Below are 10,955 nucleotides of genomic sequence, written 5' to 3'. Positions count from 1 at the left end.
TGGACATGGGAGAAGCGCTGCTGCTGCCCATGAGCACTGCGGCCAGATTAACGAGTCCTCTGAATGTCCGTTCCAGAGAGACGCAGAAGAAGCCTCCGGCGCGGCCGACGGCGGCCAAACCCTCGCTGAAGCCCAAAGCTCCGGACGTCGACGCCGCCATGCCCGGCTACGAGGACCCCGAGCTGGCCCAGCTCAGTGCCGCCATCCTGGCCCTGGGGGGCGACCTTCCCGAGGACCTGCGCAGCCTGCCCCCCGACCTGTCCTCGCTGCCCCCCGGGGCCGGCCGCCTGCCCGCCGCCGCCGGCTCCTCCCTGCCCTGGCCCGGAGCTCCAGGCGCTACTCTGCCCCGCTTCCCCGCCAACCTGCCCCCCCCAGAGCTGCTGGCACGGATCGCCCAGTTCCCCACCTCGGGGCCCCTCCCCCGCGGCCCCCTCCCTCAGATGGCTCCACAGAGGCCTCCTCAGATGCCGACCCAGGCGATGGTGCCCGGTTACCGGCCGCCCGCTCCTCAAGTGCCCCATCCGGGCCCCGTGGCCCCCACCCCCGTCCGGCCCTCCACCACCACGGTGGACAGCGCCAGCTACGCCCCCACCCCGCACCACCCCGTCCCACCCGCGGCCTCCGCCGGCTACAGCGTGCCTCCCCAGATGGGGGTGTACCCCCCCTTCATGCCCCAGCCCAGGGTTCCCGTGCCGGCGCAGACGCCGCAGCAGCCCAAACATCCTCAGCAGTATCCGCAGCCCCCCCCTCAGGGGTACCAGCCTGGACCCAGGGCCGTTCCCAGCCCCCAGCCCCCCCAGGCCTACCCTCACGGCTACATGCCCCCCCAGCCTGGCGCTCCTCCTCACTACCAGCAGGCGTTCCCGGGCCCGCTGCAGAACGGCTTCCAGCCGCAGATGCCCCCCGGGTACCAGGCCCCCCAGGGCTACGTGCCCCAGCAGCACCCTCACGTGATGCCCAGACCGCCTCAGGCTCAGATGCCCCCCCAGACACCCCCCACCTCTCAAACGGCGCCCCCCGTCTCCCAGCCCTACCTGCCCCACCCCGGCCAGCAGATGCCCCCCCGGCTGCCCCACCAGCACATGTTGCCACAGCAGCAGATCTCGATGCCCCCCGGTGCCCAGCAGATCCCCCCCCACCCACAGATGCAGATCCCCGGGGGTCCCAGACCACAGATGCCCCCCACGAGCCAGACGATGCCCCCGGTGTCACAGAACTACGTACCCCCCACCAGCCAGCCCCTACACCCCCCCCTGCACCCCCAGATGCCCCCCGCCTCTCAGCCTCATCTGGTCCCGGGTCCTCAGGTCCACCTCGCCAGGGGCCCGATGCCCCAAATGCCGCCTAATGCCCTCCCCCCGCAGCACCACCCCCACCCCGGGCAGCCTCCGATACCAAATATGCCCCAGCAGCCCATGCGGATGCCCGGTCAGCCCCAGCACCCCCACTCCGGGGGGGCCGTCTGCTACCCGGGAGCGGCTCCCATGATGCCTCAGCAGCCTCTGGCCCCCCAGCCCGCTGCTGCCCAGCAACCTCAGGCTCCTCTTCCTCTGCCCCACCCCCAGCCCTCCGCCATGTACCCCTCGCCCCCGGGACCCAGCGTACCTTCAAGTGCCCCCCAGCAGCCCCACGCCCCCCCGGCTCAGCACATGATCCAGCCCTCTCCGGGGGGGCCCGCCGCCGCTCAGCCCCCCGGCTCCATCCCCCCCTCGCCCTCGCCCTCCCCCTCCCCCTCCCCGGGTCCCGGCTCCCTGGGTCTGAACCCCCCCCAGCAGAGGCCCCCGCCGGCCGCCGCCCCGCCCCCTCTGCCCTCCCCCTCCGCCGTCTCCCCCTCCGCCTCGCTGTTCCAGCGGCAGAACTCCAGCACGGACGACCTGCTGTCGTCGAGCCCCGAGAGCCAGCCGGGGGGGGCCCCGGCCCCCGCCAACGTGCTGCAGCCCACCAAGGCCGACCCGCAGGTAGGAACCAGCCTTCACGCTTCCTCCGGCTTCAGAGCTGAGTGACACACACCGGCGCATCGCTTTCAGAGTTTCTGCCGTTGCCGTGGAAACGTTTTGACTCGCTAGGTGGAGTAAAGGCGCCTCAGAGGAAGGAAGAAGACTGAAAGTAATGACTTTGTGTTTCAATGTAAATCAAAACAGAATGAAATGCATGAAAAGAGGAACATAGAGGAAAGAGAGCTGCTTTTTTAGGTTGTTTTTCCAGAATCGCTCGGCACAGTTTAAATTCACCTTCACGACTCGACTCACCTGCCGGAGCTCAGGACTCGGCTCTCAGATCCGGCTCAGTCTCAGACTCCCGGCCAGCTGCTGTTGGAAGGAGAATCTCACTCCGGTTCCTGAGGCGTCTCCTCCACCCGGCCATGAGTCGGAACTGAACGGTTCTTTAAAGCGAGCCGTCGGCTCCTGTCCGGAAACTCCTCCTTCCGTTCGGTTCTGTTGTTGAAGCTTTTTCCGATCAGTCAGATTTGTTATGTGAGGGTTTTAGAAGCTGCCGTCTCCAGTCGAATGTGAGCAGCGTTCTGCTTGTTCAGTGAGGGACTCATGTAAAGCGAGACCAGCGAGTCAAGAAACAAATGTTTAAAAAGTCTGAACTTCTGCTTCTTTGCACTAAATCATTAGGTTTGTAGGTTTCATTCGTGTTTTCACTCATCTGTTTTTGGCTTTTATCCAAAATGTGTCACCTTCATGCTGGTTTTGCTCTTTTTTTTTGTGAGTGATTGTCTGATTCTGATTTCCTGTTGTTCATTTTAAAAGTAATATTGAAGCTTTTTGTCAAATCTGGCTGAGTTTGTTGATGAAATTCATTGTATTTTCATTGTATAATTTTTGAGTTAATGATCCATATAAGAAATAAACATTATACATAATTTACGTTTTTCATGTCACTCTTTCTTTTATCTGTAATTATTTTTGATAAGAATTCATTTTATCAATGAAAAATCTGAGGATCTACACTAGAGAGCGAATTCCAGTCATTACCCACAATGCCCCTGTGCAGCTTAGCTCTACAGAATTTCTCTGAGACAAATTCGAAAGATTAAATTAAAGTTTTAAACTGTGTTTAAAAGTCCCCATCAAACACAAGGACTGATATTTTTTCATGTGAATCATGTGAAAAATATAAGACATTTTTGTAAAAAAAAAAAAAAAAAAAAAAAGATATTAATGAAAGTTAAAAAAGCATTTGTTTGGAAACTGAAATGAACATTTTTTTTATGTTTTATAATGTCATGCTGTCCCAAATTTTTTGGAGTTTTAAGTTTTCCTTTGAAAATGAATTTTTTTTCTGCAAAACAAAACAATATATTTGTTTCTGCATGATGTAGTTTAACGCTGCTGGTAAATTTTTCATTTCTCTTTTGCTGCTGTTCAGTATTTCTTGTGTTAAAGTGAAGATCTCGTCTCCTCAGTGACTCTCGTGTTTGATTCTGACCCCGCAGGACGGCGAGCGTCGGAAGAAGAGCTGTCAGGGCGTGCTGCTGATCCAGGGCGACCCGTACCAGGCCCCCGAGCGCGTGGCCCGGCTGCACGGGGACCTGGCCCGCTTCCGGGCCCAGGCGGAGTCCCTGGAGCAGCCGTCGGAGCTGGAGGGCGGCCTGTCGGTGCTGGACGCCCGCTGGAAGGAGCTGCAGGAGCAGCAGGAGAAGGACGCCCGGCAGCTGTCCATCGCCATCGCCCGCTGCTACACCATGAAGAACCGGCACCAGGACGTCATGCCCTACGACCTCAACCGGGTGGTGCTGCAGTCCGGCAAGGACGACTACATCAACGCCAGCTACGTGGAGGAGCTGTCGCCGTACTGCCCGCGGCTCATCGCCACGCAGGCGCCGCTCACCGGCACGGCCGCCGACTTCTGGCTCATGGTGTACGAGCAGAAGGTGTCGCTGGTGGTCATGCTGGTGTCGGAGCAGGAGCTGGAGAAGGTACCTACCGGACCGGGCTCTCCCATCAGGCCGTGGCTCTTGGCTGGGTGTGACGTTGACTTGCTGCTCCCTCAGGGAAAGGTCCTGCGGTACTTCCCCACCGAGCGCGGCCAGCAGCTGTCTCAGGGACCGATCACGCTCAGCCTCACCACGCAGAAGACGGCCCCCACGCACGTGGAGCGCATGATCAGCCTGCAGTACCGGGACCAGAGCCTGAAGCGCACCGTGGTCCACCTGCAGTTCACGTCCTGGCCGGAGCTGTGAGTCCCGCCGGGCGCCGGCCCGCCGAGTCCTCGGCCAGGAAGCTAGCGGTGTGTAACGGTGTGTGTTCCGCCTGCAGGGGGCTTCCTGACAGCAAGAGCAACCTGCTGCGCTTCATCCAGGAGGTCCACGGACACTACCTCCACCAGAGGCCCTTACACACACCCGTCGTCGTGCACTGCAGGTCAGTTCAAACCAAAAGCATCCCTCACAAATTCACAAATTACATTTGAGTTTTGGATTTAAAAACGTTCCCTGACCGGTGCTTCAGCTCGGGCGTGGGACGCACCGGCGCCTTCTGTCTGCTGTACGCCGCCGTGCAGGAGCTGGAGGCAGGGAACGGCATCCCGGAGCTCCCCCTGCTGGTGAAGAAGATGCGGCAGCAGAGGAAGAACATGCTGCAGGAGAAGGTTTGGAAACGCTGCAGCGAACCAGCGTCTGAAGCTTTCAGGAGGGTTTTCTAAATGCTTGGTTTCACCGACTGCAGCTCCACCTGAAGTTCTGCTATGAGGCCGTGTTGAAGCACGCCGAGCAGGTTCTCCAGCGCCACGGCGTCGCCCCCGCCTGCGGGAAGAACGCCGGCTCTGCAGCCGCAAAGGTTCGTCCAACACTTCAGTATCATCGGCGTAGAAACTGATCTGGAGCTGCGGTTCAAACAGGAAACGCACAAACTGGTGCAATGTGGGAAATCAGACCTGGTGTCTCTGTGAGAGAGTGATAACCACTGCACCACCACGCTTCACATTTTTCAGGAGGTGTTTAGCTTTTTTTTTTTCTCTCCCCCCCAAAAAAAGGGGGGAAAAAAGCAAAAATTTCTTTGGCTCAGTTTGAGTATTGTTCATTTTGATGAGCTCGATCTGCTGAGGAGCTCAGTGTCTCCACACTGCAGCAGTGACAGACGAACCGTCCTCTTTGTCGCGCAGTGTGAAGAGCTCGCCGCCGGCTGGCAGGGCGCCGCACGGTTTGAGGCTAGTTTCCAGATTCCAGATAAAACGTTGCTTGACGTTATGGATTTAGGCTCCGTCAGTGACGGAGGTAGACGTCTGGTGATCGATCCCTCAGGAGCCTCGACCCTGGTTCACACCAAATTCTCAAGTGAAGAAGCAACTTTTTGAAAACGTTTTGTCTCCATGGAAACGGTTGAAATGCTACTTTTCTGAAACGCTGCTCCTGTGTGAATAATGATCAGTCGTTTTGCACATGCTCAGTAGACGGACAGTAAAAACACTGATTGACTCTCAGTCCAAATTCTCCTGGAACAACTTCCAGCAGCGCCACCCAGTGGCCTGGTGATATGTCATACGCAGCGATTCTGCCATTTCTGCCATTTTCAAAACGTTGTGTAAACTGTTTGTGTCTCTCGCTCTCTGCTCGATGCTGATTTTACGATTAGCTTCCATTTTGGCTTCCTGCTTAGAGGAGCGCTGTCTCCATGGAAACGCTTCTTGTTTCTGTTCTTAGCTGTTCTGACAGTCTGACATTCTCTCTCCCCCCCAGCAGTCTTACTCCCGCCAGGAGTCGCAGCAGGACCTGGTCCTGGGTGCAGACATGCCCATCAGCTCCATCCAGGCCACCATCGCCAAGCTGAGCGTCCGGCCACCCAGCGCCACCGACCCCGCCATGGAGGGCGGCGCCCCCGGCGGGCGGGAGGAGCCGCTCGCCCCCACCCCGCCGTCCTCCGAGTCCCCGGACGACTTCCAGCCGCAGCCAGAGCCCCCGCCCTCTTTCAGCCCCCCGTGCTCCCCACCGCCGCCCAACGGACTGGACGCCGCCGCCGCCGGCTCCTCCCCCTCCACCCCGCCCCCGCCCAGCGTCAGCCCGCCCCCCGCCTCCTCCGCCCTGGAGCTGCTGGCCTCGCTGACGCCCGAGGCCTTCTCCATGGAGGGCGGTGGCGGGCGGGGCAAGCAACGGGTCACCAAGCAGAGCTTCCTGCAGCCGGCGGAGGGTCAGGGTCTGCACGGCGCCGCCGCCACTGCCGACGACCCGCTCAGCAGCCTGGACCCCCTCTGGAGCCTCAACAAGCAGTGAGCGCCGTCGCCACGCAAACGGCTACTCTCTCCACATCACCAGACCACTATGCACTCGTCTGCGACGCGCTCCATTTTTTTTTATTTTTCTACGTAACGCACGGATCCAGCGGAACTCCCAGCATGCACTCCTTTCTGGGCCGGCGGATCCAAACCAGCTTCGGTTCTTCTTTCCTCCTCGACTCGACTCATCCTAACAAATCAGCACGTCTTAACAGGTCGATTCTCTTTTCTTTGTCACACTGTAAATATCTTAAATAAAGTTAGATTATTCCAATAAAAAGAGAAAATGTCTTTCTGGAAACTCGATCTTCACTGAAAACAAATAATAAATCCTGTAAACTGAAACTCTGGTATCAAAGCCTCTTTATTCAGAATTAGTATAAAGTCATTTCAGGTTGTTTTCGTTTTTGTGTTACAAAATAGTGGATAAGTTACCGTCGTTACTACAGCCTGCGTAGATGGAGTCGGGCCTCTAGAGGGAGCCGATCGGAGGATTCACACGCTATGATGACGATCCAGAGACCAAGAAGAAAAAAAAAACACCGGGGATTTCTGACATGGAAATATTCCTGTTTTGCTTCTGCGATGGTGAAGAGCAGCCAAAGCATTCAGTATGAACTCTCTCACACACACTCACACACACCCTGCTTCAGTTGAGACATTTTGGGAAATATTTCACAGATCTGGAATCTGAAGGGAACATTCACATGAAGACCAGTTTCTTTATATTGCGGTGACGCCACACCCACTTTTCAAAGCATTGAGGTTGTTTTTATCAAGTTGACATTTCTATTTATTTTGTATATTTTTTTAATTCCTTTCTTTTCATGGTTAAAAATGGTCCCTGTTAACTATTAATACAGAACAAAAGTATTCTAAATACATCAACCTGTTTTTTTTTTCTTTTTAACAATTTAATGAGCCAAAATCCACAAATCACAGATCTGATTCTTTTGATCAAAAGAAATCCTCAATGACATGAGAACAAACAGAACATTCCAAAATTGACTGTCATGTCAGTAACTTGAGCTTCTCAGAAACATCAAAATCACATTGTATACTGGTCTCTCTATCGCACTTTTTCGAGCCTGAAATCTAAAATTCAGTTTAATATAAGCAGTGAATAAAAAAAAAAACAAAAAAAAACAATGCTTCATGTTGCCTCTTATTTTTTTTTTCAATTTTCCCTAATAAATGGTTTTACTGTAGCCTTACCACTGTTTTAAAGTTAGAAATATGACTTTTTTTTCGCGGATAAATGGCTTTACCATTTTCTTAAAGTTGAAATTTGGATTTTTTTTTTTTTTAAATGTCACTACTAAATTGTCTTACCACTTTATTAAACTTGAAATTATGAATTTTTGGTTTGTTCACTAATAAACGGCATTATTATAGCCTCATCATCATTTTAAAGTTGAAATTAAGTGTTTTTTTAAACGTTTTTAAAGCCTTCCCACTTTTTAAAACTAGAAATACTGATTTTTTTTTCAATTTTCAATAATATATGGTCTTACCACTTTTCAAAAGTCAAAATTGAGAACTTTTTTTTTTTCAATTTTCACAAATAAATAGTCTGACGACAGACAGCTTTACCACTTTTTTAAAGCACTGTGTTCCCAAGTAAGCTGTTCTCTGCTGTGAACAGGTCCGATTGTATTAATGTGTCGCCGATTTTTACAATGTCTTCATTGAAAACAAGACGATAAGACGATATTTTTTTCCAGGAATGGTATTCTCAAAAATGGGGTCGTGTTATAATCGAGGACTAGATGGAGCCAAAGTCCCGGTGACCTGCACTGCCTCTGATTGCATGCAGTGACTCAGCCGCCCCGTCAGGGGGAGCTAGTGAGCTGGACAGAGTGTCAGCCTGCAGCAGTGTGAGAAGAAGACTGAGCAGTGTGGCTGCTGTGTGTTTTTCTAAGGTTCATTTCAAACAGCGCATCGAAAATATCTACCTGTAAGTACTCGAGTATACTTAGTTGATGTTCAGGATAGAAGTGAAACTTGTGAGTTTGTCAGTTTGTTTTGAAGTTTCAACGGAGATGCTAATTCCGTTAGCATGTTAATGGGGTTTCCATTATTAGTTAGCATTGAGCTAGCGGCTTTGATTTGAAATACTGACTTGTTCTGTCTTTAGACAGTGATGTATGTTGTGATGCATCTTGTGTATTTGTTCACTTCTGTGTATATCTGGTGTGTTTCAGTTTTACAGTGTCTTCAGGAGAAAGTAATAAAAGCTCAGACCAGCTGAAATCTCCTGCTTTCTTTCTGAAGAACTGTTCTCTTCAGGCCAAACTGAACCCAAGATTCACGGAGGCTGAATTATTAATGTTCATGAAGTTGAACAGAACTTGAATTTGATGGTTATAAAGTTATTTACATCATTATCTTTGAGGTTCTTAATTGGAGCTTATTGTTGCTTTTTTTTGAGAAAGAGAATATATTTTTATTTAATACTGCAGTAATATTTCTTTTAATCTTAAATCACGTGAAATATTATCTCTGTTGTGAGTTTTTGAGTTTAAATAATTGTACAATAATAAGTTCTCTCATGAGTAACCTTTATTGTGTTCAACATATTTTTATTTTCACAAAATGATATTTGAAAAATAGGGGTCGTGTTGTATTCAGAGTCGTGTTATATTCGGGCCAGTACGGTACTTTTTTTTTTTTTTTAACAAATTATTTATTAGTGTTTTTACAAATACAAATCAAAGAACCATTAACAGTAATGGATCTACTACTTAAACCCATATCCACCCCCCCACCCAAATTAAACCCTCTCAGCCAACTCTAACCCTAGCAAAATAAATTAAAATAACAGAAAATAAATTAAAGAGAGAAAAAGAAAAAAAAAGGAAGAGAGGGGAAGCAATATATTTCCATAAGCATAATCTTGTGTTTCTACACACCTATTTACATATAAGCGTAGACAAGCCATAATAATATGGATAATGAATACATGAGATAAGTGATAACAGTAATGATAGTAACACCGGACCATGAGTGGCCCGGGAGAACCCAAAGCCTAGCAAAGGTCAACAGTTAGGTGTAGAGGAGCAAAGCCAGGCCTATCGGCTTGCCACATCCAGCAACCACCGCCACACCAGCAGCAGTGCGCAGCCAGTTCCCTGTGAGAGGTGATGAAGGTACCTTTTAAAGTCACCCCAACATTTTTCAAAAATATTGAACATATTTTTTCTCAGAGGCCATGTATGATGCAATTTCCTTCAGCCCCATTGAAGCAGTGGGTGAGTTTTCACTTTTCCATAGTATTGCAATGCATTTATTTCCAGCAATTAAGGATATCCTAAGAAAACGTTTTTTTTCTTCATCCCATCTAGAGCAGATAGGTCCCCAATCAAAATCAGTCTTGGCGAGTGAGAGATCTCTATCCCTGTGATATCTTTAAGTGCATTAGCTTTACACACTCCCAAAACATATCGACTCCCTACAGCGACTTTACACCGAGGACCAAGCTCAGAGATTGTACTATACAATTTGGTGTTGTCTCTCAGGTGTTAAATGAACTCTATGAATGAGATTGAACTGAAGAAGCCTGTGACGGCTGTTAAAGAAAAAGTTTTGAGCTGCACTGCAGTGTGTTTCCCATTCAGAATTTGTAAAGCTGAGACAAAGGTCCTGTTCCCATTTTGCTCTGCATTTCAGGGTTTTATTGTTTAGCAGACCGAGTATCCTGCTGTATATCAGAGACACCATGTCCCTCGGGTGTCGGATGTCTTTGAGGATGCAGGAGGTTCTAGAGAAGTTTACGCATCCACCTTGTTGGGAGCAGATAAAATGTCTGATCTGCAGATACTTAAAGAAGTGTGCTGTTGGAAGATTGAAGGTGTCTCTTAGGCCTGGGCGATTATACGATCGTGATTGGTGATCACGATTAATTTCCAGTCGATCACGGTGATCAGCTGTGAGCACATTTACTCGATCAGGCATGGCAGAAATGTGCGTGACACAGTCGACGTTTTCCTGCTCAACATCCACCTGTAAGTTGTCTGAGAAGTAATCAGAGATGGAGCTGAACGTGGAGCCGAGGGCAGCGAAGCAGATGAAGTCAGCCTCGGCGTTATCCTCTGAAGATGAGACTACTGTTGACAGGAAAGGCTGCTCCACACTGCTGCTAGCACACCGCTGCTAGCACACCGATCCGCAAGGAATCTGGTCTTTTGAGTCCAGGAACTACTTGTGATACAGTTTAACTAACGATCGTTCAGTTCTTCTCTTTTATTGAAAAAACGCTGCATAGCATCATTGAACATATTACCACGTCTTTCCGCTGACACTCTTCTTCTAACAACATGCAGAGAGAGCCTGCTGCCTGCAGCACTCTTCTTCTGTGGTGTCTGTGTAAAATGAGGTTGAACATGCAAACAGCACACCTAGTGGCATGAAGTGTAAATGCAGTCATGGCGTCGTCTGTGGCCGTGGTCTGAATGGGGATCTCCCTGGGGTTATTCCAAATGTTTCAGAAACCAGAATATTTATCTTAACACGAATATTGACTGCACGTAAATGTAGCCAGTGCTGTCTTTTCAGGCCACTGCACCATACGAGCAACATTCTAAGAGGAGAAAAATGATTAATTTTTTTTGTCTATTTTTTTCTATTATTGTAGTTTTGTACTGTTGCATTTTAAGTCTAATCTGTCCAATCTAGATTATTTATATTTTGTACATTTGATGCAAGCATTAATGATGGCAGCAGCATATTTAGCATCAGAA

The 10,955-nt window shown here is 50.3% G+C and overlaps 1 protein-coding gene across 1 annotated transcript; it reads left to right on the top strand.

Moving 5' to 3' along the window:
* Window positions 1–5: 5 nt before the first annotated feature.
* On the top strand, window positions 6–6,555 carry LOC115384462 (tyrosine-protein phosphatase non-receptor type 23-like). Its single transcript, XM_030086735.1, has 7 exons — window positions 6–1,958; window positions 3,443–3,925; window positions 4,001–4,185; window positions 4,266–4,370; window positions 4,458–4,596; window positions 4,674–4,784; window positions 5,684–6,555. The coding sequence occupies exons 1-7, from the start codon at window positions 6–8 to the stop codon at window positions 6,212–6,214; spliced, it is 3,507 nt and encodes a 1,168-aa protein (XP_029942595.1). The 3' UTR covers window positions 6,215–6,555.
* Window positions 6,556–10,955: the final 4,400 nt, after the last annotated feature.

The sequence above is a fragment of the Salarias fasciatus genome, unplaced genomic scaffold (genome assembly GCF_902148845.1).
Source record: "Salarias fasciatus unplaced genomic scaffold, fSalaFa1.1, whole genome shotgun sequence".
NCBI lineage: Eukaryota > Metazoa > Chordata > Actinopteri > Blenniiformes > Blenniidae > Salarias > Salarias fasciatus.
This window is presented reverse-complemented; position numbering and strand designations above follow the sequence as displayed.